At 39.4% G+C, this 21,722-nt stretch overlaps 2 protein-coding genes and 1 long non-coding RNA gene across 3 annotated transcripts in view; 1 reads left to right on the top strand and 2 right to left on the bottom strand.

Annotated features, from left to right (window-relative positions):
- LOC311295964 (uncharacterized protein) overlaps nt 1–21,722 on the bottom strand; it is a 597,210-nt gene that overhangs the window by 1,132 nt on the left and 574,356 nt on the right. The window lies entirely within an intron of this gene.
- LOC311295941 (uncharacterized protein) overlaps nt 1–21,722 on the bottom strand; it is a 389,126-nt gene that overhangs the window by 72,698 nt on the left and 294,706 nt on the right. Inside the window, exons 51-56 of the mRNA XM_084417493.1 lie at nt 15,560–15,730; nt 14,875–15,048; nt 14,035–14,199; nt 3,660–3,833; nt 3,322–3,492; nt 3,004–3,174 (exon numbers count right to left, since the gene is read on the bottom strand). Of these exons, the coding sequence (XP_084273619.1) occupies nt 3,004–3,174; nt 3,322–3,492; nt 3,660–3,833; nt 14,035–14,199; nt 14,875–15,048; nt 15,560–15,730 (1,026 nt within the window). The remainder of the gene's footprint in view (nt 1–3,003; nt 3,175–3,321; nt 3,493–3,659; nt 3,834–14,034; nt 14,200–14,874; nt 15,049–15,559; nt 15,731–21,722) is intronic.
- On the top strand, nt 10,922–13,381 carry LOC311295970. Its single transcript, XR_014628444.1, has 8 exons — nt 10,922–11,009; nt 11,468–11,508; nt 11,641–11,672; nt 11,773–11,820; nt 12,067–12,184; nt 12,350–12,411; nt 12,520–12,611; nt 12,818–13,381. It is a non-coding gene; the product is annotated as an uncharacterized lncRNA (long non-coding RNA).

The following is a 21,722-nucleotide window of genomic DNA, read 5'->3' as shown; positions in this document are numbered from 1 at the left end:
ATAATAAAAAACAGCATCCGATTATGATGGGGAAAAAAGTGTAAAATGTTTTTTCTTGAATTTATTTTGATCCAACAGAAAGTATTAGTTAAATAATATTTCTATAAACAATTCACCTGCATATAATTTTTCTGTTATTTCATCATATCTCACCTCAGTGTCTTCAGCTGACAGTTTGGATCCTGTAGTAAATCATTGAGCTCCTTTACTCCTGATTGTCCAGGATCATTTCCTGTGAGATCCAGCTCTATCAGGTGTGAAGGGTTTGATCTCAGAGCTGAAGCCAGAGCTTTATAACCTTCTTCTGTGATACTGCAGTCTGAAAGTCTATAGAAAAGACAATTGAATTACTAAATTCTGAAAAATGTTTTACATCGCAAAAACATCAAATGCATACCAAGTGGGAAAAAAACAATACCAAATGCATTTAAAATACATTTATTTCATACTAAGAAACAATATATAACATAATAATAATAATGATAATTAATACTAATCTTTACAACCAAATATCTTGGTTAGTGAGGCATATACAATTTAAGTGAATGGGATCCAATATTGAAGGCCATAGGACAGCCATCCAAACACTGAACTGGACTAGATCCAAAGAGCAACAGTATGAACACAAAGAGGTCTGAGACCACATTCCTACTTCAGTGGAGCAAATAAGGATCTGAGCCCTCTTTCAGGGACAGGGACAGTGTGAACATAAAGAGAACTGGGTCCTCTACATTTAGTTCACCTCTTGGTCTACTTAAAGGAGTCTGAGTTCAGTTCTATTAAAGAGGACTCAAGTGTGAAAACACCCTCATATTTACTACAAACCCATTAACATATTTACTGACTTATATATCACTTGAAACTTACTGATATAAATATTATAATTAAACTTTATTCGGAGTACTTTATTGCACAATTCACATTTCTTAATATTAAGCCTAAAATGTGTTTTAATATCACTATTAGGAAGGATAGTATGATCAATGTATAACATCAGTTCTCATGTACTAGCAGTGCCATTGGCCTCACTTTTTAACTTGTCGTTCTCTTCTTGTAAATTTCCTTTAGCCTGGAAATGTGCCAAAGTTATCCCACTTCACAAAGGTGGCGATCCTGAAAATATTAATAACTACAGACCCATCTCAATCATCAATAGTGTTGTAAAAGTTTTTGAGAAAATAATCTTTTTCCAATTATCGAATTATTTAGCTGACAATTACCTATTATCTCAATGCCAATCGGATTCAGAAAACATTTTTCTACCACTACAGCACTTCTTAAATTTACCAATGATGTGTTTTCGAGCTTTGATAATCACAGGTGCATTATTTTTAGATCTTACTAAAGCTTTTGACTTAGTTGATCATTACTTACTGCTAGACAAATTGTATTCTGTTGGTCGGTCTACCTCTTCTTTGCTTTGCTTCAATTCTTATCTACACAATCGTCGCCAGTGTGTGTCCTTTGGGGGCAGCATCTCTTATTTCACTGGCATTGACAGAGAAATTCCTCAAGGTTCCTCTCTCGGGCCTTTACTTTTTTGCGATATTTATCAATGATCTTCCACGTAGCTGCACTGAATGCAATATCCAACTTTATGCTGATGACACATCATTTATTGTTCCAAACCTAATATTTATGACATCAGCACTACATTACAAAATGGTTTTGATTCAGTCCAGCAGTGGCTATTGTCCAACAAGCTTTTACTTAACAAATCAAAATCATATTCGATGCTTTTTCAAAAAAAGCTGAATCATTCATCTGAAAATGCACTAAAAATTACATTTCTTGATCAAACTCCCTTAAAACCTACTAGGCAGGTCAAGTATCTTGGCCTTTGGCTTGACACTTTCTTTTAGCACTCATGTACATAATATAACTAATAAGCTCAACTGCTCACTTAGAATTTTATACCAGTCAATTAACTGTTTTAATTTTCCTGTCAGAAAAAGAATTGTTTCTCAACTTTTATTGCCAATCTTGGATTATGCCGACACCGTATACCAAAACACTACTGCCTCCTGCCTTCAGTCTCTTAACACTGCCTACAATAGCCTGTGTAGATTTATTCTCCGCTGCCCCGACAGAACACACCATTGTGAAATGTACCATCAACTGTCCTGGCTGACCCTACCAGATAGAAGGCGTTTTCATTGGTTACAATTTATTTTTAAATGTATTTTTATGGACTATCCTTCCTATTTAAAACAATATCTAATTCCATTTAGCTCATTTTATAACTTGCGACACAATAACCAAATCTATTTTCTCATTCCTCAAATCAATAAAGAAATAGGAAGATATGCATTTCAACATAAAGTACCGTATGAGTGGAATAACCTTCCAATTTCAATTTGCTCTTTGACTTCCTTTCCGATTTTTTAAAATGCCCCAGCTCAACATCTTCAGAATACATGCAATTGTTTTTTTTAGGTTTTTTTTTATGTCTCTGTGCTGGTTTGAGGGCACAGGTCAGGACAGATGCTGGAGCATTATCGGTGGTCACTACTACACTACTGCTCTACAGTGGTTACCATTGATAGAGTTGATACCCTTAAATGGGATTAAATGAATACTATTTTAAGCATGGTGCATTAATCTTTTACATTTATTTGTGCATATGTGTTTACTGGTGTCTAGATGTGTGTTTCGGTACATACATATTACATGTGTTTACTCTTTTGAGGGATGAGTGAGCAACCTTTGGAGAGTCTTGCATGAGTGAATGTCTTGATTGTATGAGTTATGTATCATATATTTCTGCACTTACCATTAGCGTAATGTGTTTTCTGTTTCATTTGTGTATGTGTTTTCTGTTTTATTTGACTGCCGCTGTAAGGTCAATGTCAATTTTGTACCTGGACTCGAGGACCCCCTCGAAAACGAGATGGTTCATCTCAAGGGGTTATTCCTCTTCAATAAATGTCAATATAAAATATTTAAACTTTGACCAGAAGATAATTTCACTATTAAAAATAAACAGTGGTTAATTTTAATCACCTGAGTTTCTCCAGTCTACAGTTTGTATTTTCTAATCCGTCCTGGAGTTTCTTCACTCCTGAATCCTGCAGATTATTGTTGCTCATGTCAAGCTCTTTCAGACTGGAGTTTGATCTCAGGACTGTAGCGAGAGCTGAACAGCTTTCCTCTGTTAGACCACAATTATGCAGCCTAAAATGTTGAAGAGGAGAGAGAGAATTTACAAACACAAAGTACTTGATGCCAATATTCAGTGATTACTGAGGATTATTGTGTTATGGTCACCTGATTTCTGTAAGATACTTTAGATATACAATAATAAAAGAACACAATACTCACATCAGTGTGTTTAGTTTACAGTGTTTCTCCTGCAGCAAAGGAACAAGATTCTTCACGTTTGAGTCTCCTAGTTCACGATCACTCAGATTCAGCTCTCTCAGGAGTAACAGGTTTTTACCCACAATTCCTCTCACATACTGACAGGCTTCATCTGCAGCAGGACTCAAAAACCTGGAGACAGACGTTCATTAAATGGCCAGTAATGTCAATGACATACAGTATCTTGTGAAAGTGCCTTCAGTCATTTCCAAGACACCATAAACAATTTTTGATGGTTTATTTCTCTCAGATAAAACTGTTTTAAAACTACTGGACTTTTTTATTTTAATAACACTAACCTCAGTGTCTTCAGCTGACAGTTCTGATCCTGTAGTAAATCATTGAGCTCCTTCACTCCTGATTGTCCAGGATCATTTCCTGTGAGATCCAGCTCTATCAGGTGTGAAGGGTTTGATCTCAGAGCTGAAGCCAGAGCTTTATATCCTTCTTCTGTGATACTGCAGTCTGAAAGTCTACACACACACACACACACAAAATGAAATAAAATTAACATTGGGGATCCAATTGATTAATTAGCTGAATCGCTTATCAGATACACAGTAAATCACATTCTGTCATTAATGTCTAAGTTGATTAATGAATTACAATTAAATAATGGTGACCAGGAGTCTGTGATAGTGTTTTAAACTTCATCCTAAATGTAGAAAGTATAATTATGCCCTTTTTTGTTGTGTTTATTAGTATTGTAATGTATTTAGTTAGTGATATCACTGTTGTGAGGTCAAAGACTCGATGAACTGCTGCCATGTCAAATCTGAAACAATCTATGCCAACCACAAACCTCAAAGACACTTTTTGTCACGTTTTTTTATCATTTGTTAAGTTGACATTGTTTTAATTGTTACGCCAGAGGAGAAGTGGCTCCCCCGGTGCAGCCGGGGTTCAGTTTTGATTTCTTTCAAAGTATTTTTCTCCAGCTACAACCATATTTGATGCTGTTCATTCCTTGCCACTGTGACCTCTGACTCGATCACTGGGGGATTAATGCAACATGTGGTGAATTTCTAGCAGCTCTGTTTAAACTACTTAGAGGTCGGGACGTTTTATAACCAAAATCTTTAATTGTCAACAACAGTAGGGTCATTATACGAAAACGTGCCATTTTGTGTCCCTCAGAAAAAAAAAGCTCTGTAAATCTTAATAAACCATAAAACAAATAAAATATTTTATAATTTAGTTTCCATAATATGTCTCATAATATAAGAATAAATTAATTTCTGTTTCTTTTGGTTTTAAAGGATTTTAATCACATTTTTGTGCAAAGCATCTTGCAGAAATGTTGAAAATGGCCTGTCCCTCATTATGATTTTTCTACTTCTACTTGCTATCGAGGCCAAAAAAGTCAAAATATCATAAAAAAACATATACTTGTATAAAGCCTTAAGTGTCAGTTCATTAGTCATGAATGGATTTTATTCTTAACATGTGTCAAATTTTGAAAAAAAACACAATTTAGTCGGGTCCCTAGGTTCTCGTCAACCCTGTTACTTTTTATGAAAACACCTCTTTAAAGATAATAGACTGTTCCAAAAGTTGCATCAGTTCCAGGAAGTGACATCATCTGCCTTTCATGATGTTGATGGTAGAAGACAAGTAAGTGTTATCTTCTTTTAATGAATTTTCTTTGAGTTTATGTAATGTCTGAAAGACAGGGACATGCTCATTGTGTCAGCCCTGTTACCAGAAAAGCATACGTTAAAAAGTTATTTGTACATATTTAAAAATGTACATATATTACAACATTTAAGCCTCTCATTAAGGCACATAATGTGGTGTCATTACCTATACCTCATGGTTAGTAATGGCCGCCAATAACATTTTTCGTCAACCCTGTTACCGTCAACCCTGTTATCATTCCAGGGTAACAGGGTTGACGAAAGTATGCTTTTGTGTGTCTTACCCATGTTGTATACCCAAGAAGGGTTAAATCAAGGGCAACTGGACTTTGCTTTGCCTCTCATCCAAGGGGTTTCTTCAGTTCTAAATGACTGATGGGGAGTGCCAGGTATTTAACCTCTGTGGGGTTGTCACCCCTGAGCCAACCCTTCTTGGATAACTATGACCTGGGTGACTGAGAATTTTCACAGACGTACTTTTCTTACTAATAGTATTTACATAATATACAGTGGGGAGAACAAGTATTTGATACACTGCCGATTTTGCAGGTTTTCCCACTTACAAAGCATGTAGAAGTCTGTCATTTTTATCATAGGTACTCTTCAACTGTGAGTGATGGAATCTAAAACAAAAATCCAGAAAATAACATTGTATGATTTTTAAGTAATTAATTTGCATTTTATTGCATGACATAAGTATTTGATACATCAGAAAAGCAGAACTTAATATTTGGTACAGAAACCTTTGCAATTACAGAGATCATACGTTTCCTGTAGTTCTTGACCAGGTTTGCACACACTGCAGCAGGGATTTTGGCCCACTCCTCCATACAGACCTTCTCCAGATCCTTCAGGTTTCGGGGATGTCGCTGGGCAATACGGACTTTCAGCTCCCTCCTAAGATCTTCTATTGGGTTCAGGTCTGGAGACTGGCTAGGCCACTCCAGGACCTTGAGATGCTTCTTACGGAGCCACTCCTTAGTTGCCCTGGCTGTGTGATTCGGGTCGTTGTCATGCTGGAAGACCCAGCCACGACCCATCTTCAATGCTCTTACTGAGGTCTCGCGATAGAGATCTCGCGATACATGGCCCCATCCATCCTCCCCTCAATACGGTCCAGTCGTCCTGTCCCCTTTGCAGAAAAGCATCCCCAAAGAATGATGTTTCCACCTCCATGCTTCACGGTTGGGATGGTGATCTTGGGGTTGTACTCATCCTTCTTCTTTCTCCAAACAGACTTCAACAAACTTCTTCTTAGACCAAAAAGCTCTATTTTTGTCTCATCAGACCACATGACATTCTCCCATTCCTCCTCTGGATCATCCAGATGGTCATTGGCAAACTTCAGACGGGCCTGGACTTGCGCTGGCTTGAGCAGGGGGACCTTGCGTGCGCTGCAGGATTTTAATCCATGACGGCGTAGTGTGTTACTAATGGTTTTCTTTGAGACTGTGGTCCCAGCTCTCTTCAGGTCATTGACCAGGTCCTGCCGTGTAGTTCTGGGCTGATCCCTCACCTTCCTCATGATCATTGATGCCCCACGAGGTGAGATCTTGCATGGTGCCCCAGACCGAGGGAGATTGACCGTCATCTTGAACTTCTTCCAATTTCTAATAATTGCGCCAACAGTTGTTGCCTTCTCACCAAGCTGCTTGTCTATTGTCCTGTAGCCCATCCCAGCCTTGTGCAAGTCTACAATTTTATCCCTGATGTCCTTACACAGCTCTCTGGTCTTGGCCATTGTGGAGAGGTTGGAGTCTGTTTGATTGAGTGTGTGGACAGGTGTCTTTTATACAGGTAACGAGTTCAAACAGGTGCAGTTAATACAGGTAATGACTAATGAGAGGAGAACAGGAGGGCTTCTTAAAGAAAAACTAACAGGTCTGTGAGAGCCGGAATTCTTACTGGTTGGTAGGTGATCAAATACTTATGTCATGCAATAAAATGCTAATTAATTATTTAAAAATCATAGAATGTGATTTTCTGGATTTTTGTTTTAGATTCCGTCTCTCACAGTTGAAGTGTACCTATGATATCAATTACAGACTTCTACATGCTTTGCAAGTGGGAAAGGTCAAAGAAGGAGAGAGTTTTTTATACTTTTTTATAGTGGCCTTTAGTAAGTGATCGTTAGTGTTTTTTGCTTATTCTGTTATGGCCAAACATGTTCAATTGGTAATTTAATTGCAATGTAATGTTAATGTTTTAATAAAACAATTGGTTTACATTTACATCTGCAGAATCATCATAATTTTTCATAATTTTTATGCTAAAATATCTCAATAGAGCTGTCTCCAAAATATGCTGATTAGTCATGTTGAATTAAAGGTTTATGAATGTCCAATTAAGACTCCATTACACCCATAACTGTAACTCAAACAAACAGTATAACCAATACGGTAACTGTTGTCAACCCTGTTACTGATGTGTCAACCCTGTTACTTGTATAATATTCTAATATCATTTAAAAAATGAAAATAAAAATGTAATCAACTAATTGTAAATGTTTAGTAAGAGAGGCTAATAATCCACTCAAAATTGAATTGAGGTGTTTTATTTTTGTTTCCATACATTTTTCTTAAAACAGAAGATGCTGGGAGAGTGTCATTTGGAAATGAACGTATTCATCCGCTAAAAAAAATAAAACTTTCAATATTCTCAATTCACAAACACTATTAATGTAACAAGGGGGGGTTTATCTTTCACAGTATATAAGATTTGTTCTATATATGTATTTAAAACCTTTTCAAAACGTAATTAATATGTCGGTAACAGGGTTGACCAAACACACACATTTGCGTTGGTTATATGAAAAATTTTTTAAAAAATAAGATAGCCTGAGATGGCACGGCACATTTTCCTAAGAGGTAAGGATCTACTTCATCCAAAAAGGGGCTTAAAGATTTTCAAACCAGTACTTTGAAAATCAAACATTAAAAGTGGGAAATGGCACGTTTTCGTATAATGACCCAGTAATAATACATGTAACAATCTACATGCCACAATCTGTTTAAAATTAGAGATGTTACTAATTGAAATTAAATCCATATCCTGTATTTTCTCTTAAATTACTGCAAATTTGAAAAATGTTAAACTCGCATCAGACTAAGAGAGACTGCTATTTTCATCATAAGACAATCGATCATACCTTTGTATGCTTTTAGATAAATCTTTACTGTTGCTTAGAAAAACAACAACCAATATTGAAATCTCTTAATAAGACACACTGCATGAAAAGACTCAAATCCGGCAAAATACGGGCATGGTAAACTCCTGTGTAATTTGATGTTTGCCGGATGTATGCGGGAAAAAGCGGATCAGAGTAACATGGAACAGTATATTTCCAGATAAACCCGGAAACCTCACATATGCGGACATATACAGGAATCCGTGAAATTTCACGGACATATACAGCTGAAACACTGCTGGGTGTGAGAGGACTGACAACTGTTAGGTGTGAAGACCTTTCATATGTTAATGACTGACACTAAAGGCCCTATCTTGCACCCAGCGCAATTGACTTTGTACACTGACGCATGTATCATTCCTATTTTGCACCCGCGCAAAGCGGACTTTTCCCTCCACAGAAGCACGTCGGTTAACTAGCAAATACACTTGCGCTCCCCGGGGCGGTTCAGCGCAAAGAGGAGGCGTGTTCCGGCGCAAACTTTCCCTCATGCTATTTTGCAGGTTTAGAAAACAATTCCGCCAGTGACCAGGAAAAACCTAGTCTAAAGTCAGTGGCGCGTTGGGCATGTTATTCATGCTATTTTAAGGGCGCATGCTTGGCCATAATCAATGTAGCGTGTGCACAACGCGCATTACAATTTGATGCTCTCATCTACACAGAAGCAGCCGTTTTCCTTTTTGCAAATCATACATTATTACTAGGAAAAATATTAGGTCTTGTAGGTCTTGATAAGCCTAGGGCTTCTACGTATCCCTTTACGAACAGTGTGATTATTATGCAAAAAAAAAAAAAAAGGTTTTGTTTTTCTTGATTTTGTTTTATTTTTATTGATGGATATTTAATGTGTTGCTGTCTTTGGTTTAATTTATTTTTTAATTGTTCGAAATAAAGATTTCATTCATTTATTCATATTAATACACGAAAATAAAATAGGCATAAATCTAGCTTACACATTTAATCATACGCCCAAATTATCATACGCCTGTTTAACCGAAGCTAATTTGGGTGTGTTTGTTTCTCCATCCCCAATGTTACTTCTCTGTGTTTTACGGCCGTGACGAGGACGTCGGTCTCCTCGGCTGTGAACCGCTCCTGGCGCGCGCCTGGCAAATCCGCCGTTATAATAGGAATCCGCTTAGAAAAAGCGCGCCTGCTCTTAAAGGGAATGTGAGATGTCGCTCTGATTGGTTTATTTCACGTTACGCCCAAACCACACCTATGAATAATGAAGCTACTTCCGACCAACCCCTTTTAGATTTGCGTCGGGCGCAAGAGTCATTTATCCCGCCGGGAAAATAGCAACAGCGCCGAGACCCGCCCACAAAGTTACTTGCGCTTTGCGCTTTGACACTTGCGTTTCAGATCGTTAAAATAGGGCCCTATAGGTGCTGGCTGTTCTCAGAGGGAGGGGTGGCCAGGGAGGACTTCAGGGTTGAGAATTATCTCTGGATTACTATAGGCTAAAGCAAACAAGCTTTTTGTACAGAAAAATAAATAAATTCTTAAGGACCTGAAACACAAAACCGACGTCAAAGAACTAGCAATGACTAAAGCCGACTCTAGGGTTGGCTCACGTCGCCTGTGTCAGGGCCTTAAAACCACTGCATGAAAAAAAGTCTCTTAATCAAATATTTTTTATAAAAACAGGACAAAATAAACACCCAGTCTGAACATATACATTCACAAAAACATCTGAATATTTAATGAAATAAACAAAGGAATTTAATTAGTGCTGGGAAAAAATTAATCGCATCCAAAATAAAAGTTTGTGTTTGCATAATATATGTGTGTGTACTGTGTATAATTATTCTGTAAATACACACATATGCATGTATTTATTTAAGAAATATCTGCATGTATATACTGTATATACATTTATACACAATTTATATTATATATAAATATAAATAATTTAATAAAATAAAAAAAATAAAAATCTTAAATATATACATGCATATGTGTGTATTTATATATACAAAATAATTATATACAGTACACGCACATATATTATGCAAACACAAACTTTTATTTTGGATGCGATTAATCGCGATTAATTTTTTTCCCAGCAATAAATTTAATGGAACAAATAAAGAAAAATGAACCAAACATTTCAGAATATCTCAAATTTTATTGTGAAGTTTTACAAATTGCAGACAACAACAATTGTCACCTTTTTTACAATTGGCTTTTAGCTTGCTTAGTTGGGGAAATTTAATTTAATATTCAACAATATTATTGATCTGCCTGCGTTGACACTATTATATGAGATCTGAGCTGAGCTGGACGATGACATCACGGTTTTCTCCAAAGTGGCTATATATATATCCACATTTAAATTTATTTATTTATTTATACAACAAAATGAATCACCACTGAACTGACTTAAGCTGGACTGTGAAGCTATTTTCTTCTGGAAACAAACTGTCTTGCATTACTTTCCTGTTATCTCTGTAAAGCTACTTTGAAACAATCTGTATTGTAAAAAGCACTGTATAAATAAAGGTGACTTGATATTTATTAAAAAGGTAGAAGGAACCTGAGCTTTTCTACTCCACTGAATTGAAGACCGAGGTCACTACAGTTAAAATCTCTTGCTGATTTAATCCACCTTTAAACTATTAATGTCTATGAACAAATAGCCTATGTATTGTTATGTTTGTGTGCCTCAGCGTTTCTGAGTGAACACCGCCGGATTACTCACTATTTTAAAGTGTACTGTCGATCACGTGATATGACGTCATGACGTGCAGCTGACGTTACCTGAAAAATCTGTCCAAGATGGCTACCCTCTTGAGCGACGTGTATCAAGAATGAAACAACTTGTAAGTAAACCAAAACACTTCAAAACTACTTTGCTTGTTGTAATATTGTAAGAATATCATATTACACGTGATATTTGACTTAGACGAGGCTATTTTTAAGTTGCAAGCGCGGTGCCGCGGGCGCGATTGCCGTCAGTCCGCCTGCTAGTTACAGATAATATCCTGTGTACTGTTAATGTCGTGGCAGGGCAATAATGTTAACGTTAGTCAAAAACTCTTTTCAGCAAGCGATAGTCCTTCTGTTTTTGAGTGTGTTGCTGCTGTTTGTGTTAAGCGCCCTGCTCTGGTAAGTTCAATGTGATGTTATCTACATGCTGATGCACCCAAATGAGCTAGTGGCTAACGTTAGCAGTTACGTTAACTTTTATTCAAACAAAGTTAAGGTTATGGACATAATAGTTACCGAATGAACTATGCAAGTTTTTATTAAACCCTTTACAAACGTCTTTTCATTATAGGTTTAAGTGGAAGGAGTGCAGTGAGCATCCCCAAAATCAAGGTGACTCAAATGTTAATTTAGTCTGTAACTATTTTTCACCATTTCTTTTATTTGGAGCCTAATTCATTAGCATCAATCAAACGTCTCTTAAAAATTAAATCTCTTGCTGTCTGTTTTTGTGTGCATGTGCAGACCTACATTGTCACCAGAGAGCAACTTTATCGGTAAGTTACATTCACTTGAAATTCTGTATCATTAATTTGTCATTAAAGAGGTTGATTGCATAATTTGACTGGTTTCATATTGATTGTTTTATCTGTGCAGGTGAAGGACTTCTTGGGGAAATGGCCGGCTCTTCGGATTGAATCACAGGTAAAACAGACTCACTTCTCTTTTCTGCCACTCTTCACACATATTTCACTGCCAAATTTTTAATATGTATCACATTCAAATGGAACAGCAAATGCCACTATTCACTGTGTGTAAGAACTATCACTTTGCATGTGACCATGTTGCTCAACAATGTATTTTAACGGAACATGTTGCATCACAAATGTGTTTTCTGTTGCAAATCGAGTATTAGTCTTTTTATATAATTATTTTTGTTTGTTTTTGTAGCTTTGTGCTGAGTTCCAACGCATCACAAACGTCAACATACGGAACCAGTTCTATGCTGTGCTTGACCAACACACACCTGCACTGGTGGCCTTGTATAGGCAGAAGGCGGCACGAACCGGTAAGATATCAGAGGCGCTGAGTGACATCTTAAAGACTTATGAACTGATATGTTTTGTCTCTTATGTTTACTGTGATGGCCAACTTATTCAAACTGAAAATTCACTTTTGAGGTTCTTGCAGATTGTGAATCCATTTAAACACTTTTTAATTTCAAACTTTACAGGAACCCGTAAAGCGCCTCCATAATTCAGAGAACAACCCACACAAATACGATCCACAAACCGGGTAAGACTGCGTATTGTATACTGTAAATGTTAGTTTAATCTACCACTATATGGATTTGAAATACTAAAACTGAATTTCATTAATGATGCCTGCAACTTTTTCCCCCAGAATAAATTCATCACATAACCTGGCTGTGACCACTTATCTCTTCAAAGAATTAAGGACAACTTTTACAGACGTTGACCCTGAATGTGCAAAAGGTAATCTTAAAGAGGAGGAAGTATTCTTTGGCTCAGCCTGAAAAGGCCAAGAAAAGAAACACTATGAAGAACACTGCAAAGAACCGTCAAAGAAAGAGACGGGTAAGTTAAGAAACTGGTTAAGCAGTTGTTGTTTTTTTCTTCTTCAGAATGTAACTGTCCTCCTCTCTGTGTTTTAGTGGTTAAATTACTGTCATGTTTTGCAGTTGCTGGAGACCATGTCCAGTGTTGTACAAACCCAACACATAAAGGGAACTGTGGAAGACTGCAACAATAGAACTGATGTCTGATGAAGATGCTATTGTTGATGGAAGGCCAGTGTGGATGCTGAGGTCTCCACCAAACAGAACCACAGAGTTATCTGCTCTCTGCCAGGCACTACAAACCAGACTAGAGGCTGACCCACGCTACGTCACACCACCAGTGCATCATGGCAGTTTGAAAAAATTAATATTTACATATATACACTTTAATTTCTATATTTATTTATTGATTTTAAATTGTTTTATATTGTATACTTTGTATATTTGTTCCTTTTTGATGTGCATGTTGCTGATCTCCACGTTTTGTATTTTATTCCTTTACACCTTTGTTAACATTTCTTTTTCCCCATTCATTTTAATGTATGTTTATAATGTTCATGTTATATTTGTTTTTGTTCCTTTAAATTTTCATCCCCTCAAATATTTTTGTTCCCCCATTCCTTTTTAATGCTTGTTTATAATGCTCTTTGTAATGTTTTATTTACCTTAATAAAAATGTCAGACTTTCTCATTGTTCTTTGTGTGTGTTTTTAAAATTATATTTGAATGTATTAAAATTGGGGTAAGGGGGGTTTAGTGTATACTGAGCAATATCTGCATAGCTGGCCTATAACCAATCAAATCACTGTGCGAAAAGGCCTAGGGTGGGTTATGTTCTAAAAGTAACCAATCAAATCACTTTCCTGGGTTTTCAATGTATCCTGTCCTCCAATAGTGGTCTGGGTAATGGGAGTGGTTTTAAAAGAAAAGGACCAATAGGGGGGAAGGCCAAAAGGTGCACAAAGGTGTGAAAATGTTCTCTTGAAAAAACCTTTGAGGGATTACTTGCCATGGCAACAAATGGCTGTAGCACGGGAGTATACGTCCACAACATACATCCGATTTGGTATCATTTCGGATGTATACGGATATATACAGACCCATGGAATTTGAGCTATCCGGCCAGTATACTCCCGGATTCTTCCGAATTCCAGCAGTGTATACAGGAGTATACTGGTCCGGATACACCTCTTTTCATGCAGTTAACCAAAAAATGTTGATCTCTTATTTACCTTTGAACACTGTGTGCCCGAGTCACTGTGGCACTGATATACGTGCTGAATAATACTACACAATAAAGCTAGATCTGGTTTGTGTAGCTGATGGTGAAATATACTCACTTCAGTATCTTCAGCTTTGAAGTCTTCAGTCCCTCACAGATCTCTTTGACTCCTGAGTCCAGCAGACGGCTGTTGTTCAGGTCCATCTCTTTCAGGATGGTATTTTTGAAGAGAACAGTAGATAGAACTGCACAGCTTTTCTTTGTCATCTCATAATTATTCAGCCTAAACAGGAAGACCTGATTTATTCTTCTTGTTTTCAGCAAATATTCAACACACATCAGTTCAACAGGTTTTCATATATGTTCACACATGTGGCTGACACTGTTAAAAATCTGTAGCACTTCAGAAACTGTTGCTGTCACGCACTGGCTGGGGAAGAAGATCAGGCGAAGTGGATCTAAAACAACAGTGTAACTTTATTTAATAAAAGAAAACAATAATCCAATATGCGAGATGGCAATGTAGCATGAGCATTAAGCTGTGTCGTCAGCAAGTCATTTCCTATTGTGCTTTTGATCAGCACAGTCGGTGGAGAGCAACTGTTTACGACCGCAGAATCTGACAAGTCCGCCTCGCCATCGCAAGAGTTTTTTGACACACGTCAGCATGACATCAGACACAGGCCCACACTCAGACACATTTCTCTGGCTTGTATCCATTCAATGGTTCAACCACCATTGAATGGATCTGCAAAGATTTTTCTCATCTCAAACGAGCCTAATAAATGACTGAAACTGAAAGCATATTATACACTTAAACTAATGATGAAACGAGGAACAGTGTGTGTAATCAATGAGAAAATGAGAAACTATTACAATAGAATTGTAATGATAAAACAATACATTGTTGTTAAATATAAAACACAAAGTTATAATGCATAAAATCATGTTTACTCACTTTATTTTCTCCACTTTGCTATGAGAGTCCATCAAAAGAGCAGAGAGCTTCTCTCCATCCAGATCTCCTAGTTTAACTTCACTCAGATCCAGTTCTGTCAGAAGTAATGGACTTGTACCCAGAACTTTAGTGAGATACTCACACACTTCCAGTGCAGCAGGACTTTTCAAAAATCTAAACAAAGCAGATTATCATTTTATATCATATAATCTTAAAATTTTTAAAAGTTAACAGACATTACCAATTTATTTATTGAATTGTTTTATATTTATTAGGTTAAATATATATATTTTCATTATTTTACACAAAAATACAATGTAAAATTGTAATGTTAAATGATGTTATTCAACAGTATTTTAAATGTTTATTACAATTGTATAAAACATTTGATTTTATGCACTTTCAAAGGGACAGACAGAGTTTCTAGTAAAAGGAAACACACAGATTTCCTTTGTGCACTTAAAGTATGGTAACTGATTAAACACTTCTGCTATGCTATGTTAAACCAATGTGTTTATGGCTTATGCTTATGTTCCTTCCTAAATTAATTTACATATTGTATGTGATGGAAAGGATATTTTAAAATTGCAGTTTTAATACATATTTAAACATTTTAATCACCTGATGGTCTTTAATTTATAGAGTTCATTCAAAATACTACACTTTATAATTTTAAGACACTCACATCGGTGTTAGTTTACAGTCTGGTTTTTGTGCTACATCAAGGAGCTCCTTCACTCCTGATTGTCCAGGATCATTTCCTGTGAGATCCAGCTCTATCAGGTGTGAAGGGTTTGATCTCAGAGCTGAAGCCAGAGCTTTATAACCTTCTTCTGTGATTCTGCAGTCTGAAAGTCTGTAAAACAAAAATAAGTTTGGACAGAGATTATGTCACAAGTTTGTCCTGTCTTGTTTTGCACTTGGGTGTTTGTTGTGTTGAGCCATGTGCTCGTGTTCATTGTTAGCCCCGCCCTTCTTATCTTGTTATTGGTTTAATTAATTCCACCTGTTGTCATCGTTACCTTCTTTTGTTTGCCTCCCTATTTAGTCTCCTTGTGTCTGTTGTACTGTGCTGTTACGTTGTCTAATGTTCTTGTGTTTTGTTCCCAGTGTTTTGATCTGTTTAAGTTTTGTTCTAGTGTTTTCCCCCACGTGGGAGTTTTGTTTGTACCTTTTTGCTTGTTTTGTTAATTAAAGTCTTATCTTGTTTTGCTGCATTTGAGTCCTCGTTTATGTTTCTTGACCGTATCGTGACAGAACGTAACAGCCATTTGAGGACTCAGCAGCATGGATTCTCGCGGGCTTTCTTCTACCACATGGGACAGAGAGGAGTTTAGAGGAACCAGGCTGGCTAAATTCAGGGGAACTCGTGGAGGACGTAGGGGAGGAGATACGAGAGGTGAGCACCGACAGTATTCTCCAGTTTGGTCATTCTTTGACCACGGACCGGCGAGGTTCAGCCCCGAGCGTCCTTCATCGCCTGTTCCCGTGGTTCCAACGCCGATGGTTCCAGTGATCTCAGTGCCGGTGGTCCAGAGTTCGGGGGCTTCAAGACGCAGGAGGAGAGGAAGGACTTCCTCTGCAACTGTTCACGGCCAGCCAGAGACTGTTTACACCGCGTTTGCCCAGCCAGAGACTGTTCGGGTCACGTCTGCCGAGTCTGTGTCGCCGGGTAGGATGGCTGCCACTGAGTCTGTGTCCCCTGACAGAACGCCTGCTGAAACATTGTTGGATTATTTTTCGACGCTGTTTAAAGTCCTGGAGGTTCCCGGGAAGGTTTATATCACGTCTGCCCAGCCAGAGACTGTTCACGTCACGTCAGCCCAGTCAGAGACGGTTCACGTCACGTCTGCCCAGTCAGAGACGGTTCACGTCACGTCTGCCCAGTCAGAGACTGTTCGCGTCACGTCTGCCCAGTCGGGGACTGTTCACGTCACGTCTGCCCAGCCGGGGACTGTTTTCGTCGTGTCTGCCCAGCCAGAAACTGTTCACGTCATGCCTCCTGAGCCGGTGGTGTCTGTTCCAGAGTCGGTGGTGTCTGTTCCAGTCCCTGAGCCGGTGGTGTCTGTTCCTGAGCCGGTGGTGTATGTTTCTGGGCCGGTGGTGTCTGTTCCTGAGGCGGTGGCATCTGTTCCTGAGCCCTCAGTGACCGCGACACTGGCCATTATGGCCACAGCCATGTGGTGTGTGTGGGCTACACACACACTTGAGCCGGAGCCAGTGTCCGTTCCTGAGCCGGAGCCGGTGTCCGTTCCTGAGCCGGAGCCGGTGTCCGTTCCTGAGCCGGAGCCGGTGTCCGTTCCTGAGCCGGAGCCGGTGTCCGTTCCTGAACCGGAGCCGGTGTCCGTTCCTGAGCCGGAGCCGGTGTCCGTTCCTGAGCCGGAGCCAGTGTCCGTTCCTGAGCCGGAGCCAGTGTCCGTGTCTGTTCCAGTTCCTGAGCCGGAGCCTGTGTCCGTGTCTGTTCCAGTTCCTGAGCCGGAGCCAGTGTTTGTTCCTGAGTCTGTGCCTGTGCTGGTGTCTGTTCCTGAGCCGGTGGTGCCAGTTCCAGTGCCTGAGCCGGTGGTGCCAGTTCCAGTGCCAGTCCCGGTGGTGCCAGTTCCAGTGCCTGAGCCGCTGGTGTTTGTTCCAGTTCCTGCGCCGTGGCCGCCCGAGGGGTCTTCACCGCCGTGGCCGCCCGAGGGATCTTCACCGCCGTGGCCGCCCGAGGGGTCGTCTCCGCCCTGGCCGCCCGAGGGGTCGTCTTCGCCCTGGCCGCCCGAGGGGTCGTCTTCGTCCTGGCCGCCCGAGGGAAAGTCTCCGCCCTGGCCGCCCGAGGGAAAGTCTCCGCCCTGGCCGCCCGAGGGAGAGTCTCCGCCCTGGCCGCCCGAGGGAGAGTCTCCGCCCTGGCCGCCCGAGGGAAAGTCTCCGCCCTGGCCGCCCGAGGGAAAGTCTCCGCCCTGGCCGCCCGAGGGAAAGTCTCCGCCCTGGCCGCCCGAGGGAAAGTCTCCGCCCTGGCCGCCCGAGGGAATGTCTCCGCCCTGGCCGCCCGAGGGAGAGTCTCCGCCCTGGCCGCCCGAGGGAGAGTCGTCTCCTCCCTGGCCGCCCGATGGACAATCTGCTCCACCCTGGCCGCCCGATGGACAGTTTGTCCCTCCCGTCCCGCCCTGGTGCGTCCCTCCCGTCCCGCCCTGGTGCGTCCCTCCCGTCCCGCCCTGGTTTGTCCCTCCCTGGTCTGTCCCTCCCGTCCCGCCCTGGTCTGTTCCTCCCGTCCCGCCCTGGTCTGTTCCTCCCGTTCCGCCCTGGTCTGTCCCTCCAGTTCCGCCCTGGTCTGTCCCTCCAGTCCCGCCCTGGTCTGTCCCTCCAGTCCCGCCCTGGTCTGTCCCTCCAGTCCCGCCCTGGTCTGTTCCTCCTGTCCCGCCCTGGTCTGTCCCTCCTGTCCTAGTGGAGCGTCTGGTAGCCGCTCCTTAAGGAGGGGGTTATGTCACAAGTTTGTCCTGTCTTGTTTTGCACTTGGGTGTTTGTTGTGTTGAGCCATGTGCTCGTGTTCATTGTTAGCCCCGCCCTTCTTATCTTGTTATTGGTTTAATTAATTCCACCTGTTGTCATCGTTACCTTCTTTTGTTTGCCTCCCTATTTAGTCTCCTTGTGTCTGTTGTACTGTGCTGTTACGTTGTCTAATGTTCTTGTGTTTTGTTCTCAGTGTTTTGATCTGTTTAAGTTTTGTTCTAGTGTTTTCCCCCACGTGGGAGTTTTGTTTGTACCTTTTTGCTTGTTTTGTTAATTAAAGTCTTATCTTGTTTTGCTGCATTTGAGTCCTCGTTTATTGTTCTTGACCGTATCGTGACAGATTAGTTGTGGGCTTATAAATACATTCTTAAAAACAACTTAGAACAATATGAACTAAACCACATTTACATAGTTTATTCAGTTACATAATTGATTACGAAATTTAAAATAAGTGACATGTGAAAAGTCTAACTATCCAAATAGTGAAACTGAGCTGAAAAGAATAAATATGAAATTTAAGCCACTGTAGTTTTCAATTTCAGTTAATCTGATAAAAGGGACATTTACAAATGTATATTAACATTCAGAAATGTTGATAAATAAAAATACACACTTGAGTTTCTCCAATCTGCATTGTGTATTTTCCAACAGAGGACAGATACTCATTATTCCTGAATTTCCTAGTTCATTCCCACTCAGATCCAGCTCTATCAGGTTTGAAAAGTTAGAATTAAACGCTGAAGTCAGAGCAGCACAACCTTCTTCTGTAATACTGTTATTATTCAGCCTGAAGAGAAAGAAAACAAAGACAGGAAGCATTCTTCAGTTTATTTCAGCCTCAATAACAGAGAGATAAATCAATATGATGGTTTATTTAATAGCCCCCCAAAACTTTAAAGAACAGCAATAATAGTATTCAATTAGACTCTGAAACTGATTACTTTGCAGAGTATATAACAATATAAAATACTCACTGAAGTATGTTGAGTTTACAGTGTCTATCCTGCAGTAGAGCAGCGAGCTTCTTCACATTTGAGTCTTCTAGTTTACGTCCACTCAGATTCAGCTCTCTCAGGAGTAATGGGTTTTTACCCACAATTCCAGTCAGATACTGACAGGCTTCATCTGTAGCAGCACCCAAAAACCTGGAGAGAGAAGATGAATTAACTTTGCGTAATGAAAAACAGCATCCGATTATGATGGGGGAAAAAGTGTAAAATGTTTTTTCTTGAATTGATTTTAATCCCACAGACAGTATTAGTTAAATAATATTTCTGTAAACAATTCACTTGCATATATCTTTTCTGTTACTTCATCAAATCTCACCTCAGTGTCTTCAGTTGAAACTCTGGATCCTGTAGTAAATCATTGAGCTCCTTCACTCCTGACTGTCCAGGATCATTTCCTGTGAGATCCAGCTCTATCAGGTGTGAAGGGTTTGATCTCAGAGCTGAAGCCAGAGCTTTATAACCTTCTTCAGTGATACTGCAGTCTGAAAGTCTAAATAATAAAACTGTAATCAATTACTCATTTAATAAAAAAAAAAAATTCATTATCAGCATTACACCATTAAGACATTTATAATGTCCAGCACCTCAAAAAGATGAATATGTTTTTCAATAGTTTATGTTTCTATGCATATTGTGCACCAATGCATTCACTGCTGACTACAGTACCTGCCAAATAGCATGTTTGCCAACATTTTAAACTTTTTTACCGGCCAGCTTTAGGCTTCAATATTATTGATTCATGTTTACATTAACTGAATTCAGACCTGAGTATCTGCAGTGTACACTGTGAATTTCCCAGTAGAGTGGAGACTTGTGTTACTCCAGAGTCTCCTATTTTATTCTCACTCAGATCCAGCTCTACCAGGTTTGAAGGGTTTGAGTTAAAAGCAGACGCCAGAGCAGCACAACCTTCTTCAGTAATACAGATGTGATTAAACCTGTAGAAACAATGTGAAAAATATAGCTAAAAAAGATATTATATTTAATTTGGCAAGCCTGTAACAACCTAGATCATAGATGGAAAAGACCATTCACAGCAAAAACAGGCCATGCACTAAGGAAATATATGTTTGAGCTTTTTCAGTTATCGAGGTTGAGCCAAAAATCTAGGGCTAGTAAACGAAAGTAGGTTTTTGAAATAATTTCCTATATTTAATGAAAGATTCGATTGATAGCGGTGGTCCTAGAAGCAAATTTCTTTTGAATTTCTCACAGGCCTCTAGGTTGCGTGAGTCAAACAGGCCCAGCGAGTTTCGTTTCGATCGCCCTCCACGTCCTTTTTCTCGTGACCACAGACTGAGACCGTACATGGGTGTACTGAATTGGTGGAATTATCTCATTCCGTTTAAGAGGGAAAACCAATAATTATTGTCAGTCAGAATCTTTCTGCACTGGTTTGGTTGCAATTGGGAAAAAATCCTCGGACTAGTTTGCAAAAGTAGGTTTTTCCATATAACCAAAAATACAAAAACATTTGGATGAAGTTCCTCTTGAACCAAGGATTTCAATGATATAATACTCTTGCGTCTGTGACTGACAGTTTGGGAGTTATGAACCATTATGTACTTTGATCGCTGTAGCGGCACCATCAAGCCGATTGGGGTGATCCTTGGTGATGTTGTAGACAATGTGAGTACTTCCATCCCTCAAAGTTTCAAGTCTCTACAACTTACAGTTTGGTCTGTCCAATCACTTTTAGGTGAGAATGCTAATCCTTGTAAATTTTAACAATTACAATAGGGTTTCAGGGCTACGTACTTGAACCTCTAACAAAGAGAACAAAGTGATATCAAAATCTCAGTTATACATACAATTACACAACTAATAGCTTTGCTACTGCTTTTATACATCAATGTGAGATCTGAATACATATTTTTTATTCAGTATTGTGCCTTTGTATTACACATTTAGATTTACTTACTTCAGCTTTACCAGTCTGCACTCTACATTTGCAAACAGAGACGAGATGATCTTCATTCCTGAGTCTCTGAGTATACTCCGACCTAGATCCAGCTCTTTCAGATTTGAAGGATTTAAATTTAAAGCTGCAGCTAAAGCATTACAATCTTCTTCTGTTACCTTGGTGTTATTCAGACTGTATAAAGAGAAAACTAAGGTTCAGTATTACCTAAGTAAATATGTGTTAGATACTACTTTAAGTGACAATTGATAATGGTGATGCAAATACAAAAGAAACAATTCATTCAGCACTCTTTTCAAATAATAAATAAAAAACAGGTTTAAAAGCACTTGAACTTGTCATAATAACACCGATACAACTTGCATCAGTTTGTTGAGTTTACAGTGTTTATCCTCCAGTACGGGAACAAGTTTCATCAATCCCGAGTGTCC

This window comes from Rutilus rutilus (genome assembly GCF_951802725.1).
Source record: "Rutilus rutilus genome assembly, chromosome: 8".
NCBI lineage: Eukaryota > Metazoa > Chordata > Actinopteri > Cypriniformes > Leuciscidae > Rutilus > Rutilus rutilus.
This window is presented reverse-complemented; position numbering and strand designations above follow the sequence as displayed.